General features: G+C 38.7%; 1 protein-coding gene across 4 annotated transcripts in view; it reads left to right on the plus strand.

Moving 5' to 3' along the window:
• Window positions 1-21,236, plus strand: part of STXBP5L (syntaxin binding protein 5L) — a 402,790-nt gene that overhangs the window by 156,447 nt on the left and 225,107 nt on the right. For all 4 annotated transcript variants that reach the window (XM_020985897.2, XM_020985899.2, XM_078146723.1 and 1 more), the window contains exon 7: window positions 11,682-11,745. In XM_020985897.2, coding sequence (XP_020841556.1) covers window positions 11,682-11,745 — 64 coding nt within the window. The remainder of the gene's footprint in view (window positions 1-11,681; window positions 11,746-21,236) is intronic.

Below are 21,236 nucleotides of genomic sequence, written 5' to 3' on the forward strand. Positions count from 1 at the left end.
CCTCTCCAGTTCTATTTCACATTATTCTTTATCATACACTCTGGTTTCCAGTATGACTCTCTGACAGTGGCTGTTTCCTGTGCTTCAAATGCATTCTGTTCTTGTCTCTGCCTTTAAAATCTTTCTCTTCCTTACGCTCTGGTGCCACCTCCTCCATGAAGCTTTCTCCAGTTTTTGTTAATGACCTCTCCTTCCTCAAATTATTTTATTTTTGACACTTGTCTCCTCTAAGCTCCTTTAATGGACCTGTAATACAACCATTCTTGAAAGAAACTTGGAATTAGGAAAATAAAAGGGCTAAAAAGTCCATTCCCTTTGAACCTAGAGAATCCACAGTTGGGCACATACCCCACAGATGTTATTGATAAATTACACAGAAATAGGTATAGCAGCACTCGTTGTGGTAGCAAAGAACTGGAAACAAAGAATATGCCCTTTGAAGCAATGGCATGCTTATCAAATTTGTGACTGACATGAAATTTAGAGGAATATTGAATTTATCTCTCCTCCTTTAGCCACACTCCTAGAAAAAAAATTGTCACTACTTAATGCCTCCATTTCTTCTCCTCCCACATACTTCTCAGTCCCTTGCATTCTGGTTTCCAAACTCAGCACTCAACTAAACTACTATCTCTAAGTTGGCCAACGATCTAACTGCCAAATTAAAAACTTTCCTCTGCCATCTTCCAGCTCCAAACCAGTAGGACCTAAGGCTTCTGGACCTTTTAAACTCACAAATCTCTTGCAAACCTGGATGTGTCTAGCTAGGGCTATTCATTTGTCTGATATCAGAGAAGAGAAAACACAAAAAGAAATAAAAGGCAGGCCGTGAAAGCTTGCCTATTTGCATCCTCCTTACAGTATCTGCCATGTGGTCAAAGTTACCATTACATAAGCCTGAACAAGGACTCGTCTTTCCCCACCCCTCACTAGAGTCACATGATGTCATCTGATGAGTCACAGACAAGAGAGTCCCAGACAAAAGTTGTCTCCTCTTTTAAGTGCTGAAGCGTTCAACCCCCCTGTCACTATCATGGGTCAGGGTGACAACAAAAACACCACTCTGGGTTTATTATATCATGTTAAAATTAAATCCTTTTAGCACTGGGCTGCCTCATGACTGAAAACAGCCAGAAAGTTCATCATTCTCCAGTGACCCAAGTGATAAGTTACTATATGTCCTTGGAGTTCCTAGATATTTCCAAGAGGATCTCTAGGCCTATTCAGGCTCTCTACATTACCAATTTTTACTCAGGGTAATTCCCCAGGTTCAAGGCCTTGAAGTCATCCTCAGTTCTTCCCTTCTGTCCATCCCTATATTTGTCCAATTGCCAGGTTGATTCTACCTCCACAACATCTCTTCCACTTATCCCCTTCTTACCTCTCACATAGCCATCAGCCTTAATTCAGGCTCTCATCATGTCTGAGATCATGAAATAGCTTCCTAATTAGACTCCTGGCTTCTAGGCTCTCACCTCTTCAAACCATTCATCAAAGAGCTACTTGAGTAATATAAGTTTGCTCATTTTCCTTCCTATTTTGTGACTTTTAAAGTTGAGCTCTGCTCCTGGGGTATAAGGGGGACTTTCCCAAGCTTCTTGCACTGGGGGCCAGAGACCTCGTCACCGGCTTTCTGTGTTGGGGCCTCCTGGGCTGTCAACTTGCCTCCTGAGCTAGGGGGCCCTGCCTAGTTGCACTTTCAGGGTTGGCAGTTTGCCTGCTATGTTGGCGCTGGAAGCCCCCCAACTGGCCTGCTCTGCCGTTGGCCTGCTGAGCCAGGACTGCTGGGCCTGGGTTGCTGCTCTGTTCTGTGGCTAAGAGCCTCTCACAGGCTTGCCTGAACACCTCCTGCACTGTGCTGTGCTCACCTTTTACCCAAGTGAGACAGACTTTTCCTGAAGTCCTTTAAAATCATCTTGGGCTGGAAAAGTGTTTCACTCCATCTTTTTGTGAGTTCTGTCATTCCAGAATTCATTTAGAGGCTGGATTTAATGGTGTTTCAAGGATGACAAGGGAGAGCTTAAGCGACTTCCTGGCTTTTCTCTGCCATCTTGGCTCTATCTCCCCTACACCACATTTGACCAGATAATTTCCTGGCCAAGAATTCTCAGTGGCTTCTGTTATGTTTAGGATAAAAAGCTAAATTCCTCTGTTTGGCCCATTTAACATCTTTCATAATCTGGCTCCCGCTCTCCTTTCTAGGCTTTCTTCATCTTACTCCCCCTTCAAGCACTTTCAGCCAAACTGACTGACTTGCCGGTCCCCAGTCTTGGTACTCCATCTCCCTCTATAGTGCCTGTGTACTTTTCTTCCCCTCTACTCATGTCACCTCCTACAGGAAGCCTTCCTTATCCTACCCACTTAGTACTTCGTGTTCTCTCCTTCCTTGGATTATTGGATATGTACTTATATGTTCACGTTGCCTGTGTTCATATGTTACATCTGTGCAGATCATACATTCCTTTAGGGCAGGGACTGTTTATCTTTTTGTTTTTGAATTCCTAGCACTTAATGCAGTGCCTTCTAGGTGTTTAATAAATGATTGTTGGACTGGATTTTCAGTTGACCTGGAATAGATTTTGAGATTTTGAAAACCTAGGGTCACTTCTATATGTAGTGAAGCAATGGAGAAAGGCTTTTGTGGAAGGTCCTCTACTTATGACAAAAAAAAAATTAAGGCTTTATTATGTGCTATAGCTGCTAAGTAATAGGAATAGTTATACAAGTCACACATGAAAATCAATCTCATTACTTCATGTTACATTTAGCATAGCTACTTCCAATGTGAGTGCACTGTGAGCAATGATGGGAACCCACTTTTAGATATGTAAAGTAATCAAAAATACGTGATTCATTAGATCTTAATTGTTCACTTACCTTTTGATCCATTAGAAAGAGTATACCTGACTTGGAAAAGAGGGAACCATCAATATTTTCACTTTCACTGGGGATGTCTTTGCCCTAATGCTTAAACATGTGAACATATGGAGATCCTAAAATGTTTGTTTTTAAGGATATTTTTAATAACTAGTTTAAAATATATCCTGATGAATCTTCAAACCAGGAAAGTGTCCTCTGAATTTGAATTGACTTTCTCCTAATATATGGTGTTTGTAATGGCTACTATATTTTTTGTTAATTCTGTGAGTAGATGAATCTTAAGGCCAATGATATATCTTCAGGGTAAGTGTCTTCTGAATAAATATTTATTATCAGATTTTTTTATTGTATCAATGATAAAGTTACATACTTTTTAAAAAAAAGTATCTGATTAAAGTCATACCATGCAATGTGGGTGGAATAATGCATTTTAGGGAGTGATCATTCTTATGGATCTTTGGACATGGTATGAATAAAAACAAGTAGGGAGTTATCTAGATAAGAGTACCACTTCAATCCATTCCTTGCCCACATCTTTATATATACCTCCTTTATTCTTTTCACTTATCCTTATTATCTCTCCTCTCTAGGAAAAGTCCCACCTGGACTTTTCTCTTAATTCATAGCTATCATAGCTCTGGGGTTTGGCCTGCAAATGAGAGTGGGTAGAGAAATTTCAGATGAAAGTATGTCTCTGACATAGAAGGAATGGAATGGAATCAAGAATGAATTCTCCTTGATGCAATTTAATTTATAATCCTTATTTCTAATGCTGCATCCAATCAACTTCTATCTCTTTGCCCATACAGCCTAAAATATCACAGAAGTATGTCAGTTGGTCTTTTTCCTATCTTTTAGCTAGAATTTTAATGTCTGCTTGACATACTTCAAAGCCTTCTCTACTTCACAGGAGGCAGGTTGTTGTTTTGTTTTGTTTTTAATGTTGTCATTCTTCATTTTCGACAACTGATCAGGGGTCATCCAGGACAGATACTCAAAAAATATCCATGGATCCCCTTCACTTAATTCTAAATCCTTAACTATATCTGCATGGGGCAATTTATTTCTCTTGCTTTTTACTATCACTATTACATTCAGGGTTCTTCTGGGTTTTTTGTTTGTTTGTTTTTTGGTTTTTTTTGGGGGGGTTAGTGAGACAATCGGGGTTAAGTGACTTGCCCAAGGTCACACAGCTAGTACATGTCAAATGTTTGGTCGGTGGTCGGATTTGAACTCAGGTCCTCCTGACTTCAGGGCCGGTGCTCTATCCACTGTGCCACCTAGCTGCCCCTCAAGGTTCTTCTGTATTGAAGCTCTGTCTACTGAACTATGAGTAGCAACAGGTTGTAAATATTGGGTAACAGCTGGCAAAGCTAGAGCAAGGTTTATTGTATCTAGTGGGTATATAAAGTCAGAATAAGGCTGTGTTAAAACTAGGTAGAAAAGGTGGAAAAGGTCATACTAAAAGAACCAGTATAGAATCAAAAGTCTAGTTAATAGACAAGAAAAGGATACATACTGGAGGATAGAAGGTCCCAATTTTAGTAAGAATTTAAGCAAGGTATAAAAGTTGAAAGTTCAAGGAAAATAAGAATAATAGGAATAGTATTTATTTATAAAGTGATTTAAGGTTTACAAAGTTCTTTTCATATATTATTTTATTTTGTTCTCACAAAAACCCAGTGTAGTAGTTACTATTATCATCCCCATTTTAGAGATGAGGAAACAAAGGCTTAGAGAGGTTCTGAGTGACTTGCCCATGGTCACACACAGCTGGTGTCTGAAGCAGGATTTAAACTCAGGTCTTCCTTACTCCTAGTCTAGCACTGTAGTCACTGTGCCACCTCACAGCCTGAAAAACAAGCAAGAGAATGGATTCAAAGCAGCATTAATATAATTAATACATCAGTCAGGGAGCATTCATGCAATTTCTGTCAGGAGATATCAATTCCGACTTTATTTAGGACATGTAGGAGGAAGGACCTGGCCCAGATGGTCAGTGAAGGAGCAGGAGAAGATCAGAGGACTCAGAAGCAAACAGATTCTGCCTCCCCTCTAAGGATTTTAAATCTCTGCAATTTGTACACTTGATAAGTGTTCTCCTAATCTAGAAATTTTCAGTTGGCTATTCAGCATTTATGCCTGAGTATTTAGTGGAACATTTAAGAAACTTGGAGTTATAATGCCCACCTTACTTGATCCACAGAGTAATTCCAGTGTGTACGTGTATGTGTATCATGCATGCACACATATGTACATATACATAAACACATGTGTGTATGTATATATATATATAATATGTATGTATGTATGTATGTATGTATGTCCCAACAAAAGAAGACCCAACGAAAATATAACTTCTAAACATTAAAAACCTTGAAATTATACTTTTAAAAGCCAACAACAAAGTTCCTGGGAGTTTTGGAAGCACCTGCAAAATTGTTTGATTCAGATAAGACCATGGAGTTTTTTCTCAATGCAAATAATATTCCCCTGTTGAGTTTGACTTTTTGATGTGGTTAGTGCATATATCTGCTAAACTATGTCCTTACCCTTCTCCAAAATTCTGTTCAAATATTACCTTCTTAATGAAGCTTAGCTCATCATTGTAATAATCATGATAACATCTCCTGACCTGCACATATATATGGTAAGTGTGAGAAATCTGCTGCTAGTCATTTACTTATTCTTTAGATTCTATTTTTGGTGTTTGCTCTTATGTGTTCATAAATATCCTTTTCTTCACCAAAAGCTAAGCTTCCTCAGGGCACAAACTTATCTTCCATTTCCTCGTAGTCTTCCCACACTATCCATTTCAATGTTCAGTACACAGTGGGTACACAATAAATGTCATGGACTAACAAATTATTGATGCACCAGTATTATAATTAGCCATTACACAGTGAGCATATTTCTGAAATTATGTGCAAACTCTCTGGGCAAGTTGACAGCGTGCCTTTCTTTTTCCCAGGCAATTGCTGTCAACTGGTTTGTTTTTAGTTCTCATTTTCAGATAGCATTTTCTTTCTAGAGACCTTATTTTTGCCAGTATTTTATATTTTCATCTTTTTAAAACAGCTTTTTCTGTCCATCAGACAATTATATTTCCCCAAACAAATTATTTAGCATAGTGGATAGAATCGGTAAGGCTGTGTTTCAGACTTGTCTCTGACACAGTGTGACCATGGATAAGTCATATGACTCCTCTGAACCTTAATTTCTGTGTCTTTAAAATAGAGATAATTATACCCATAGTACCTACCCCACCACATTTCTTTGAAGATTGAATCAAATTGGAAACCCCATGGGGTAGGTATTATATGTTTGCATGTTTACAAATAATTACAATTAAACAATTTGAAGGCATAATACATAATTTTAATCAGAAGCAAATGCCAAAATTATAAACTGGGAACAGAGCCATATTTAGAAAGGTCTTTTGCATAGTTATTCATCTCTGAACTGTTCTATTGCTTCACTTCTCAATTTTGAAAATCATCTTTACCTTCCTTCCTGCATGAAATCTGATTTTTCAAACCGACTGGCACATTTCCCTAAAATTCTCTGATTACCACTCCTAGTACAGTGCCTGGGACATAGAAGGTACAATAAATGCTTATTCCATAAATTGAAGCATACTTTTTTTAACTTTATCTTCTTAAGTTTTTTTCTATGTTTTCTTTCACAACATGATTATTATGGAAATGTTTTGCATGACTACACATGTATAACCTATATCAAATTGTTTGCCTTTGCGTCGGAGGGGGTGGGAGTGGGAAGGAAGAGAGGGAGAGAATTTGGAATTCAAAGTTTTAAAAAACAAATGTTAAAATTGTTTTTACATGTAACTGGGGGAAAATAAAATACTAAATTAAAAAAAACCAAATGCTTATTCCATTATCCTATTCTACCACCCACTTTCTCCACTCCTATTCCCAACCTGCTAAACAATGCTGGAGGAAGCTGAACAATGATGTTGAGTGGTTCCACAACAAATTTGTTACCTAGTCTCAATTGTGTGGCAAACCTTTCACAGCTCCCTGCATGATTCTTCACCATATTCCCCAAAGTATCAATTTCAAATCTTTGCTTTTCTCCCAAGGCCATCCTGACCATTCCCCACTCCCCTTTTCCTTTCAGTGGAGACCTTATCCTCAATTTTCTTGGTAAAGTATGAGGCAATTTGTTATGAACTTTTCCCTCAATTTTAAATCTCAACATAATCTCTCATCTCCTCCTTTGCTCTTCTTGCCTTGGGAGAAATGACCCTCCTTCTTGCTAAGGATAATACTTCCACTTGTGTCCTTGATTACATCCCCTTCTATCTCTTCCAGGAATTCGTTCCTTCTATTGTCCCCCCTCTAATTGTCAATTTTTCATCATACATTCGTTATCCAGCTCCTTCTGTGCTACCTACAAAACATGCCTAGTTGTCTCTCATCCTTAAAACAACAACAACAACAACAACACCTTTAACTTGATCCTGACATCCTTTCAAGCTGTAATCTTATATCTCCCCTTCCTCTTAGAGCCAAAGTCCTAGAAGAAGCCATTCACACTCATCCTTCTACCTCTAATTCTGTTACATTCAGCAAAAGTGACCGAGAAGGAACAATTAGATGGTAGAGTCAGAACCAGGGAGAGAAGTGGCTGAAAAGCTGAGGGAGAAGAGAATCCAGGAGGGTATAGTCATCAGGATCAAATGTTACAGATCAGTTAAGAAGGAGGAGGACTGAGAGAAGACCATTGGGTTTGACATTTATGATTCTGTGATCCATTCATTTCTTAGCCACTTTCAATCTGGCTTCTGATTTCATTCCTCAACTGAAACTTATCTTTTCAAAGAAGTTAGCAATGGTCTTTTAATTGACTTTTCCAGTGACCTTTCCTCAGTCATCATCCTCCTTGTCCTTTATTCAGTACATGACACTAATGATTATTACCTGCTCCTTTTGGATTCTCTCCTCTCTCAGCTTTTCTGACTACTCTCTCCTGCTTTTTCTATCTATTACTTTTTCAGTCTTTTATTTTCTGGATCATCATTTATATCCCAACCTTCTGCTATAGGTATATGTGCCATGTACATATTCTGATTGTGTCCTGGGCTCTATTCTCTTTTTGATCTCCTCACGCTTTTAGTGATCTTACCAACTTCATGACTTTGTCATCTTTATGCAAATGTCATGCATATCTACATATCCAGCTGTTGTCTCCTAGCCTCCAGTATGACCCCCTACATACCACGATCATGATTTATCCTTTGTTTCACTATCAATTATAAAATACATTCCTACTTATAATATCTCCCTTCTTCTCTTTAAAAAGTAAGCAACTGGTGAAACAAAACCTGTTACAATGTAAATACACTAACTTAGGACCCGGAAACCTGGATTCTAATTCTATCCTGGTCACTAAGGAGGTTTGGAACCTTGAATATCATGTTACCTCTCTCTCTGTCCATCACAGTTTCCTTATCTATAAAATAAGACATTGGACTAGGCTACTTCTTAATGGTTCCTTCAGCTTCTAAGACACTTTGATCCTATAGCCTCATCTGCAGTTGCAATTTCTTCTCCTTTCCTCTCTAGCTTAAACAATAAAATGAACTGTCCTTCAGATTTCTATGAGTCTTAATTTTTTTAGAATGTTAAAAACTGAGGCAAACAGTGTAGCATATGGAATGCCAAGCAGCTTTGGCACCAGGAAAAGCTGGTTTCAAAACCTGCTTTGGATACCATCTTAACTTTGTAATCCATGGCAAGTTATTTAACTTTCTCTGTGTCCCAGGCAACTCCCTAAGAGTTGAGGAGATTAATGAAATAGGAGGCCAAGGTATTTGGAGGGGGAGAAGTGATAGACCAATTTGGATGCTGGTTGATAATTGCCGCCAGGATCTGGATAGGTTGATATCTCTAAATATAGTAAACCTCATAGGAGAAGAGGCTGTTGAGTGATAGTGACAATGGAAAGGGACTGGAAGTGGAAGAAGGGAGCAAGGAGGATACCTGTTCTCTCCCTTCATCTGGTGTTTTAGGGTAGATGGGACATGAGAGAAAGTGCACCTAGTACTGGACAAGGTAGCAAGTCTTTGGGGACTAAGGTTTCCATGCCTGCAGGAAAATGGAATGATTATGAAAGGAAGAAGTCCACTAGGAAGAACAATTTTTGATAATAGAATAGTGGATGCAGGGAACATAATGGAAGAGTCAGAAAGTTGAAATGGGACTTGGGAAGAGTTGTGATGAAATGGTAGAGATGAGGTAATGAGTTGAATCAGGGAGGGGAATTGTTTAAGCAGGCTTGGAGTTTGCATCACAGGGATTTGAGTAAGTAAGTAAACAAGTAAGTAAGAGAAGAGAGTCTGATAGTTATTGGACAATATATTGACAAACCTTTCCCTGTAACAAGGGGAGCTTTGCTCTAGGCCATAGGTAGGATGTTTATTTTCTCCCCTGGGTCTCTGGTCCTGGGCTTGTGAGGAGGCCAGGTGGCTTGGTAACCAGTTAATCCAGGAGACTAGATAGCAATAGGTTTTGTGTCTGGACTCTTGTTGGTTATGGCAAACATGGAAACTAATCTCCATTTATGACATTGTCAATAGAAAAGCTTGGTTGATAGGGCAGGTCATAGATATATGAGACCAAGAAACGAGACAGACCTGCAAGGGTAGGATGGGGAGAGGTCACAGTAGTGAGCTATTAGGGTATGGTAGCAAACAATAGAGAAAGATTCAGGCAGGTAGGTGATTGTAATAAGACAGTTCCAGATGTGGGAGCCTAGCCACAGGGGTGGCCACGGCTCCAGTGTCTGAGAGTGCCTGGCATAAACAAGTCATATCCCTTGTCCTAGAGGAATAAATATGTAGGGCAGAGCACAGGAGGAAAAAGAGCTCAGGAACTTAGTTACTAGAACTAGGGTACAAAGTAAGGTACCATGGTCACAGTAAATAGGAAGCAAGAACCCAGTTCCTAAAACTAGGATTGCAAGGTCAAAATAAGCTGCTAAGCCAGCTGGAATATAGATCCAGGGTATCCCTGGAATGTGAAAATTTTGGCAACTCTAATGGCTTCAGGATGAAAGTTGGTCCCCATCAGATTTCAAAGATGACTAATACAGTCTATTTCAACAACAGCTATTTTGAAAACAGAAATATATTTAGGAGTTGTCCAAAAGCTGTAGAAATTCTGGAAGCATGTCATTTGAAGACAGCAGTGAGACTATTCTGAAAGTATTGGTAAAGGCATGAAAAGAAAAGATTTTTGAAAATTCTTTTTCAAAATTGACACTACTAGTAATTTCCAAGGTCAGATCCCATGTCCTCTCCTCCCCTTTCACAACTCTTACAAAAGAGTAAGATGTAAAAGGTCACCTTACAGGGGCAAATCTAGCAATGAAAATGGAATGAGGAACTGAATATAGACAGATAAATAAGTCAAAGGAGATGTGCTAATACTGTGTCATAATTGTGATAAAATTGCATAGCAAATTTGATCCACTGAACCTTTCAGTCATATCTGAATCACCTGTACCTATTTGTACATAGTGGTTTATATGTTGTCTTTCCCATTAGACTGTGACTTCCTTGAGGTCCAAAACTTTTTGCCTTTTTTTGTGTCTCCAGGACCTCTCACAGTGCCTGGCACATAGTAGGTGCTTAACAAATGCTTATTGATTTTACTTACCTGGCCTATATAAAAAAATAGCATCATTAGTAAAAATTATGAAAGCAAAAATATGGAAAGGAAGAATATAAGGAAGAGATAAAAGAGACCATGGATACAAGGAACATTATGATATAATACTAGAATTCTTGGCCTTTTATGTCATGGATGCCTTTGGCAGATGGGTAAAGCCTATGAACCCTTTCTCAGAATAATGCATTTTAATTTATAAAATAAAATATAATTGGATCAAAAAGGAAATAGTTATGTAGTTATACAGTTACCAGTTTTTTAAAGGTCACAATCTTCTGGTTAAGAATCCCTGAACTAGTAGATCTCTAATGCTTTTATGACCCTCTCTAGTTTGTTCTGGAGATTGAATAGTAGTGGAAACTGGAGTTAGCAGTTCTTCAGCTCTTTAGACAATATTTCAAAAGGTCCATATTTTGCCATCAGGGTGTGTTTTTCACCTTGCCATGCCTTAGTAGATAGTTTTGTCACTTGCCAGAGCCAAAAAGAAACGTTCTTCAGAGGTCAGCCTTCTAGTGATGAGTTTCTCTGTGCTTAGCTGGATTAGTCCAAAGACATCATTAACACATTTATCACAGGGAAATATTCAAATTCTTTCCAACTCAGTAGGATCCATCAAAACTTATTGTCTATTGCTGTGGTCTTGGATACCAGAGAATCACCTCTTTTCCATGATTAGAGATTATAGGAATGTTATAGGGAATCTGTATATATAAGTAATCACTTATAAAAACAAATGGAACTAGTATGTTTTCTTTTATATCCACAATTGATTGAGAGTTCATGTCAAAGAAAATCCATCTTTAAAAGGACAATCCATCTTTAAAATGGGGTTCAAGTGGATGGATCCATCAAAATGGATCAAATTCATAATCAGCATTATAGGTGCAGGGCTCTCTGTTTTTTAAATTTAAGATTCATTTAAAATTTTGTACCCACATCTGCTAAGGTATTAATAAAGATTAACAGGGAAGATTGCTAGTCTCAAATGCATTTCGGGTTATGATCTAGAATTTTAGATATTTATTTTAACATAATATTTTTAGTTTCCCTCTGTACATAGTATTTCTTTTTATTTAAAAAAATGCAATATTTTGATTTGTTTTTCAGATCCACAAAGACTCACCCAGGTCCAGTTGTACATTTAAGTGATAGTCCAAGGGACGAAGGGAAAGTGAGTACAATAATAGCATAAAATGCCATAAAATCTTGGTGGTTTTGTTTTCCTCAGTTCCTAAAATTTTTTTAGGCCATTCAAAATAATGTTAGCACCAAATGCAGCCTTTGGTTTCTATCAGCGCCAAACCAAAATTCATATCTAGAACTTTTGTGAAGGTATATGTCATACCTGTCACCCAAGCTCCAGAAGACATTTTGGGTATCTGCCAGGCTCCTTTTGCCTCTCTCCTGGGCCCTCAGAGCAGCTGACTGATACCACTTGGCCTCACTCCTTCATGAGTGGTATCACTTTCTCGTGTTATTTTAGAGGTTATTTCTGTACAAGCCAATCAATTCTCACAGATCTTTCTCCTCTCCCACTGGCTCCTCTGTTCATTATGTCTCTAGTTGTGTGCCTAATTCAAGGTCATTTACAAAGACATACATGTGAGAAAGGCATTAATCAAAGTGGTAGCAGTAAATTAAGCAAGTTGATATCAGTGTGCCTATTGCAAGCCTTTCCATATTAGAATCCCCCATTCAGCCCTGGTCTAACCTCCCTAAATAGCAGGAAGGAAAAAAACTCTAGAAGTTAATTTCTCAGCTCAACCCCTAGGTAGGTACTGAGTAAAAGGATTTTTTACTACTGAACTGGGTGATGTTGAATACAGAAACTGCAGGGTACTTGGTATTTATGTTGAATGCCAAATCTATTGGTTACTGATGCCAGGGCAAATGGAGTAGGAAGCTGCTGGCTTCAGATATTTTGCTTTCTAGGATCTAAGACCTTTCTAGGCCATAAACCTATCCCTTCATAGTATCACCTCAGAAATGAGGTATAAATACAAATTGTCCAGAGGCTATACCCATGTTCCAAAGCCTGACAGTTGAATGAATGAATGAATGAATGAATGAATGAATGAATGAATGAATGAATGAATGAAAAAAAAGCATTTATCAAGCACCTGCTACATGCAAAGCACTGTTCTGACCACTGGGGATACGAACAGAAAAGAAGGACAGTCTCTGCTCTCAAGGAACTCACATTCTAATGGGGGAGGCAACACAGATGGAAGGTCCAGTGGTCCTTAGAGTGCAGCTGCCAGCCAGATGGAAATACCTCTTCTTCAACACAATTCCACTGATAGAATCGTCTAAGTTTCTGATGTTGACCCACCAGACAGTGCCAAGGACTTTGGTGATAAGAATTTTCTTTTCTGGGTTTTCAGTACCTGTGGCTGTAGCATCTTCAAAGGCAGTTGCCAGGATGCATATCCACAGGCCTTGCTTCTCAGAATAATGGCTGGGGGTCACTGTGTTGGAAGCATTGCTGTTCCTAAGCCTTTTGGGTTCAAGGTCTGTTTCCATCAGAATCTAAGGGGAGATGGTGGTCAAGATTGTTTTGTCTTGCCTGGCACATGCTGCTTATTATCTCTCTCTCAGGGTTCTTGCTACTTCAGCTAGGTTGGCTTGCCTGCCCCATGGAGATTGCTAGGCCCTTTTCTGCAAGAGCTGCTTCCCTATGTGATGGCTGGGCAGGAAGCAGGACAAAAGATCTAGGAGAATGGAGTGGGGTGCCTCCACACCAGTGCTCTTATGCTTAGCTGTATGTTGGTGACAGCTGGTCAGCGATCGTTGGTGATATTGGTGAGCCCCTTTTCCAAAATGATTCCTCCCCTCATTGACAGCTTCCGGTGCTAGGTTAAAAGCAAGTTGTTGGGAGTGGGGAGGGATTGCTATTTGCAAGGCTCTTCAGCTCAGATTTCTGAGCTGTTTCCATCAGAGTCTGAGGGAAGATCATGGTCAAGGTCATGGTGGTGGCTTGACTTGTATGGCTCATGCTGCTTCCTGTCAGTCCCTCAGGGTACTTGCTACTTCAGTTAGCCTTGTGTTCACACTGACTAGGGGAAATGATGTAGTCTTGGGTACCATTAAGTCCAGATTCTTTGTCCCATCTTTCACCTTCTAAACCTGGTACTATCCCCTGTCTAATGTTACATTTCTGTTTGCCATCTGCCTAGGTATAATGAATCTTGTTAGGCAAAGGAGGCAAATTATGTTGTGCCACAGCATCCTGGTCTTGGCAGCCCTGCTCTATAATACCATATTGAATTCAATTCAGTTGAATGTTTGTTAATCACCTGCTAGCTACAGAGCAATGTGATAGATTTGGGGACAATCACAAATTCAAATAAGATTGGTCCCTGCTCTCGTGGAGCTTGCAGACTAGTAGCATATACTACACCTATACAAAAACCTCTAATACAAAATAGAGAATGATAAATGAGAAGTATGAGGCAGTGTGATGTCGCAAAAAGAGGGCAGAACTGGGAGTCAGATCTTTGAATGCTGAGACCTGGGTTCAGAGAAGAAAACACCATATCGCCTGCCCTGGAGGAGTTGACATTTAGTTGAGGAAGATAACATATACACAGAAAGAAAGAAAGAAAGAAAGAAAGAAAGAAAGAAAGAAAGAAAGAAAGAAAGAAAGAAAGAAAGAAAGAAAGAAAGAAAGAAAGAAAGAAAGAAAGAAAGAGGAGGAGGGAGGAAAGGAAAGAAAGAAAGAAAGAAAGAAAGAAAAAGAAAGAAAGAAAGAAAGAAAGAAAGAAAGAAAGAAAGAAAGAAAGAAAGAAAGAAAGAAAGAAAGAAAGAGTACAGTATGGGAGAGTGGGGGTAGTCAGGTGAGACTAGTACCTGGAAGCCGAGGAAAGGAATAAATGAGAGATGGAACTTGAGCCAAGTTTGAAGAAAGTTCAGGATTCTAAAAGATGAATTTGAGAGGGGAAATATAGTTCAGGCATGGAGGGTGGAGTGCAATCACTGAACAAGCTGCAATGAAACAATCAGTCCCTGAAGAAGGGGAATGGCATGCATTAAGCCTGAAAAGATAGGCTGAAGTCAGATTGTGAAGGGTTTTAAAGCTACATGGAGGTGTCTGTATTTATTCTAGAAATAATAGGGAGCTACTAGAGCTTCTTGAATAGAGGAGTGACATGGTCAGACCTATCTTTTTGAAATATTAGTTTGACATTGTGTTGTAGATGAATGGGGAGGAGTAGTCAAGAAATTGAAGTTAATGAGGCCAATTAGAAGGCTATAAAACTTGTTCCCAGATAATAAGCAGAGGTTGAGCTCTAGAGTTCTGGCCTAAACTGATCATGTGTCTACACTAAGCCTTGCACCAATGTGGTAGGCCCCAAAGGAGAAGGCGGCCTCTCTGATGAGGGACAAATCTGACCAGGTCCAAACAGCAGGTCAAAGCGCCCATGCTCATCAGTAGTAGGATCAAGCCCATGAATGGCTACTGTGCTCCCAATCTGAATGAGATAGGGAGACCAAGTCTCAAAAAATATAAAAATAATGATATGAACTAGGGTGGTAGCTGTGTGAGTAGAAAAAAAGAGAATAGATTCAAGAGATATTGTGGAGATAGATTAAAAAAAGATTTGGCAATTAATTAGATTTGATAGAGGGAAGTGAGAGTGAAGAGTTGAAAATGACTTCTAGGTTGTGAAAAAGAGTGACTGGTAGGGTGGTACCTTCAAAACAAATACATAAGTTAGGAAGAGTTAGGTGAGTTTGGGGAAAAAAAACGATAATTTCCATTTTCAGTGTGTTATGTTTGAAATGCCTAGGGGCTAGTCAATTGAAAATATGTTATAGGCAGTTGGTAGTGTAGTGATGCATCTCTGGAGACACACTGGAGCTAGATAGTTCTCAGAATAATCTGTATAAAGATGATAATCGAACTCTTGGGAACTGATAAAGGTCACCAGCATTGTTTATGGAAAAAGAAGAGAAGAGCAAGGACAGAGCATCAGGACATTCTTATATGTTAGGCTGGTACATACATAATGATCCAGCAAAGGAAACTGAGAAGAGCAGCCAGACAGTTAGGCAGATAACCCAGAAAGAGAACAGGACCAGGAAAACCCAGAGAAGAGGTAATATGCACGGGAGAAGGTGGTCAACAGCTTCAAATTCTAGAGAGAAGTCAGAAGGGAAGAGAATTAAATAAGATGATTGCATTTGGCCATTAGGACAGTGCTGATTACCTTCAAGAGAGCAGTTTCAGCTGGGTGGGTAGGTAACTTTTTCTAGGATGGAAATGTGAAAGAGAGAAATAAAGGATGACAGCTTAAGGGATTATTCATGTCAAGTGGAAGCTGGTTTGTTTTTAAGAAATAGGGAGAGCTAGGTATGTTTTTAGGCAGTAGAGAGGTAACCAGTTGAGATGAGGAGCAGACAAGAGGTCATTGTGATTAAGATTACATGTAGATAAGCCACTTCATTAGAGACTAGTGCAAAAGAGAGGATAATTGTGGAAGATGGGGGTGGGGAAAGAGGAGTGATATTAAAGAGTTTTGAGATGTAGAATAGGGAATTCAGAGCAATAAACCCATCCTATATTTTCTCAATCTTTGGGACAAAGTCCTTTGCTGAGAAAGAATGGGGAAGAGGAGGTATTGGGAGGTTTGAAAAAAGAAGGCAGGCACTATGGGCAGTGTGAGAATGAGTTATTTAGGGAATAATAAAAGAAATGCTTGTAACTAGGGGAAAGGAGAGGCAGGCAACCAGGATTAAATAACAAATTTGTTGTGGACCTCGGTGGCTCAGTTGTATGTTTGGCAGCAGGTGGAGAGCATTGTAAGAGGTGCATAGTAAGAATAATCCAGGGTAGGGTTTGGCAGGACTAGAGTGGCAAAAATGAATAATAGGTTTAGTCATGAAACACAGGGGGAAAGAGGATAAGGTGTTTGGGTCAGATAGGAGTATTTTAGAACTCTGAACTGTGATGCCACCTTCCTTTCCCCACCCCCATCTTGTAACCCCTAAACCCTGTTCTTCATCCTCAATGTGACTTCAAATCCCTTAACCCTTCAGTTCTTTCCCAAACCATCACCCCTGCTCTGGCTGTACTTTTATCCTTTTCCCATTTCAACCCCTTGCTGAACCAGTACAGCTCTCTCTCAAATTTCTTGTCCCCTGTTCCTGTCTCCAATCTTGCTCTGCCAAGCCTCAGCCTCGTGTTAATCATTTGCTCCCTTTGCTCCTGCTAATTTACTACTAAAATTGTGCTAAGTGCACTACTTATTTAAGTTGCATAATTTCAACTGGGCCCTTATTATGTCAAGACAATCCTTTCACAACTTCCTAATCAAGTCACTATCCTACTCACCATAGTAGCTTTTCTGAACCTTTTCATCCTTCTTCAACCTTCACATAGTTCCTTCTCTCTCTACTCTCTCAATTAAGAACTTTGTTTCACATTTCATTGAAAAAATCTATCCCATTAGCTATGATCGCCTTCTTCTCCCCTTCTCCTTTTCTCATATCGCTAAGATGCTTGCTGCCACTATCTCTATCTTCACCCTGTCTTACATGAAGAGGTGGCCTTTCTCTTTGCCAGTGCCAATCCCTCGACATGTACAAGTAATCCCCTTCCATTCCATCTTCCCCAGCAGATTGCCTCACCCTGCCCCCACATCATCTCCACTCTCTCAATAATATTCTGGCTCTGCTTGCTCCAGCCTCTGCTGGCTCCAGTCATGTCCATGTCTCCCCTCTCCCCCAAAATGCCTTCATTCGATCCATCTATGGCTAACCTTCTTGAGAAGGCTGTGTATAGTAGGTGCCTCCATTTCCTTTTCTCTGACTTTCTCTTTTGATTCTCTGTACCCTGGCTTTTGACCTCATCATTCAACTTAAATAACTTCCCCAAAATTTGTCAATGATCTTTTAATTGTCAAATCTAATGGCCTTTTTCTCTACATTCATCCTTCTTGACCTTTCTGCAGCCCTTGACACTATTAATCACCCTCTTCTCCTTGATTCTCTCTTTTCTCTATGTTTCTGTGGCACTGCAGTGTCCCTAAACAATTTTGTATTTATTTTGTTTGTACATACATATGTGTGTGTCATCTCCCACCACTCAGCTGAAACTGCTCCCTTGAAGGTAATCGGCAATGTCCTAATGGCCAAATCCAATCATCTTATTTAATTCTCCTCCCTTCTGACTTCTCTTTACTATTTGATACCATTGACCACCTTCTCCCAGTGGATATTACCTCTTCTCTGGGTTTTCATGGTGCTGCTCTCCTTCTGGGTTAAAGACCTATATAAAACTATGAGTGTAGGGTGCAAATTTTTTAAAATTATCTTTATTTTTTCCATTTCTTTCATTTTCCACATATTTTCTCTACTGATCAAGCTATGCCTTATAACAAAGATTAGGAAAAAAGAGAGAAAAAAAGCTTCTGAACAAAACTAATCAGTACATCAAAGTCTAACAGTATATGCAATATTCCATATCCATAGTCCTGAACTTCTAGAAAGAGATACATCTTAATTTTTCTCTAGAACCACACTTACATGTCTTCTAGGCTTCTCTTAATTTTTCATTGTTTATTATATGGCATGCCATTTATTCCATTACATTTATTTACCAAAAACAATTTTAGCCATTGTTTAATTGATAGGCATCAACTTTGTTTCCAGTTCTCTTCAACTGCAAAAAAAGTATAGTTTGAGAATACAAGGGGACCTTTCTTTAATCTTGTTGGGGTATATGCCTGGCATTGATTTCTCTGGATCAAAGGGTATGGACACTTAATCATTTTTTAGTAGAATTCCAAAATTCTTTACAGGATGATTGGACCAATTTCTAATTCCACCATCAATGATCAGTGCCCAAGTTCTGATTCTGCATCTGGTGTAATAGATAACTAGAGCCTGAGGGTTCAAACAAATAGTCCTTTAGCATATATACATATATTCAACTCCTTATGGTCAAAGCAGTTCTGAGATGGTTAAAAAAAATTAAGAAGATTAAAGCAAATAAAAACCCCCAGTAAGGAGGTTCCCTGAGGTCTCAGGAGCTCTCTGCCAAAGTGCAAACATTTATATTCTTCTTTCTAAAATGACCTACAGCTCTATCCCAGATCAATCCACATAGGGCTAAAGTTAAGCCCAATTGCCTCATATTTGCCTCATTCCTTCCTTCCTCACAAAAGCCCTGGCTGATATGGAAGGGGGAAGTTAACCTATCTCTCCTTAGTTCCACCAGTATTCTGGCCCACAACAATTAGCATGTTTGTCTTTTCACAATTTCTCCAACATTAGAGAAGTTTATTGCATTTCCCAATTTTCTTGGTATGAGGGTAAACTTTAGAGCTATTTTTATTTTTCTTATTAATTATTTGAAACAATGTTTCACATAGATGTTAATAGTTTGTAATTTTTCTTTGGAGAAATTTTCTTAATATCCTTTGATAACATCCATTTAAGACTCACTCTCTTTCTTATAAATCTCTATTACTTCTCTATGTGTCTTGAATATCGTAATGTTATCAGAGATATCTGATGCAACTTTTTCTCTGATGACACTTTCCCTTATCCTGGCTGCACTGATTTTGTTCATATAAAAGCTTTTTAGTTTCATTGATCAAAATTATCAGCCTATCTTTTGTGGTTTCCTTTATCCCTTTTTGATTTCCTTTATCCTTTGGTATATAATTTTCTCCTTAGCCATAACCAAGAAGGTACCTGATCTATTGTCATTCTGATTTTTAAAAATATATCTATTTTGATGATAATCCACATCCAGAGAAAGAACTATAGAGTTTGAATGCATATTGAAGCATACTATTTGCTCTTTTTTTTTCTTGTTTTGTTTTGTTTCTTCTTTCTTGTGGTTCCTCCTCTTGGTTCTAATTCTTTACAACATGACTAATGTGAAAATATGTTTAATAGGAATGTATATGTACAGCCTATATCAGATTGTATGCCGTCTTGAGAAAGGAGGAGGGGGAGAAAATTTAAAACTCGAAAGCTTATGGAAGGAAATGTTGAAAACTAAAAATTAATTAATTAAAAAATGCAATCCTAGTATATTCTGCTTTGTAATGTAAGATGTTGATCTAAACCTAATTTTTGCCAAATTGCTTCCTTGCTCTCCCATATTCTTGTCAAATAAAGACTTGTTCCACAAGTGATATATCTTCTTAGGTTTTTAGTTTCCTCTTTAAAGAACACCAAAGCCTCACACATTGTCTGAGAGACAATTAGAAGACAAAGAGAACATCTGTGAAAGAAGAGGTTCTAAAAGAAATCTGATCAGAAATTGAGAAGGACAGATAGAAGGGAGATTTTCACTTACTCTCTCTACCTTTGGGGTTGTGGGAAACAAGGGATAGAATTTTGAGGCTTAAGTCACAAGGGAAAATCCAAGAGCACGGTCCCGCAAACACATCATTGAATGATTCCTCTAAGATGGGAGGTGGTTTTGCAGTGAACTCTGTTGGAATTGGGGTAGAAACTTAAGTCGAATAGGTATTCCAAAGAATGTTTATGCTTCATGGGAACTACTTCCCATTGGGAAGAGAAAGTAAATTAGCCTCTGGGGGTAAACAGCTTGGAGAGTGATGAACAAGGGGACAGGAATAAAGGGGACAAAATGTTTTAAAATCTGTAGCAGCAGATGATGGTGAGAAAGGCAAAAATAGAACTAGGCCTGTCAACTCAAGTTGTTGAGTTTCCCCCTATTGTACCCACTGCCTTTTTCATGAGTGAAGGTACATTCCTAAGAAAGAATTTCCTCAGAAGATACTTCACACAGGAAATAGAAGTGATAAAATATCTATTGAGCATCTATTAAGAAGAGCTTTAATTGTACTGTTAGTTCTATGAGCCAGGGAGATAAAAGAGCAAAGCTTATGTCCACCAGAAGCCCCAACTAATATGAGATTAAGGATCATGTAAGCACGAAGTCCTTGAGTAGGATATTAGATTCTGAGAAAGCTCTCTAGATATCCTAGAAAAGGAAAGGAGTTACAAATTAAAGTACCTGAAATGGAAGAAAAATGTAGAATAGATATGGGAAGAGTCAGCATGGAGTAACACAATATTATCTGAGCAGTAAGGAGGGATGGAGGAGGGAAGGAGAGAGTGAAGAAAGGGGATAAATTAAGGGATAATGTAAAAGAAGAAAGGGATAAATAAATATAGAAATTTAATGGAGAAAATCTTATCCACAAATTTAATATTTGCAAATATGAATGTGAATGGATTTGATTTCTTAAATAAAAGAGAATGGGGGAATGAGTTAAAAACAAAACACCAAATCTTAACAGTTTGTTGCATGGGGCAGCTAGGTGGTGCAGTGGATAGAGCACTGGCCCTGAAGTCAGGAGGACCTGAGTTCAAATCCATCCTCAGACCAAAACACTTGACACTTACTAGCTGTGTGACCCTGGGCAAGTCACTTAACCCCAATTACCTAAAAAAATAATTTTTTTAAAATTTGTTGCATGTATGAAACACATGTAAAGCATCTAGATAGAATTACATGATATAATAAAGCAAAACATATTATTATTCCAGACAACTCTAAGAGATTTACTAGCTATATAACCCTGGGCAAATCATTTAATCTCTTTCTGCCCCTTTCATCATCTTTGAATTGTGGATCATGACACCTACCTACTAAAGTTGCTATGAGGATGAGAT

The sequence above is a fragment of the Phascolarctos cinereus genome, unplaced genomic scaffold, assembly GCF_003287225.1.
Source record: "Phascolarctos cinereus isolate Bilbo 61053 unplaced genomic scaffold, phaCin_HiC Scaffold_726;HRSCAF=1367, whole genome shotgun sequence".
Lineage (NCBI taxonomy): Eukaryota > Metazoa > Chordata > Mammalia > Diprotodontia > Phascolarctidae > Phascolarctos > Phascolarctos cinereus.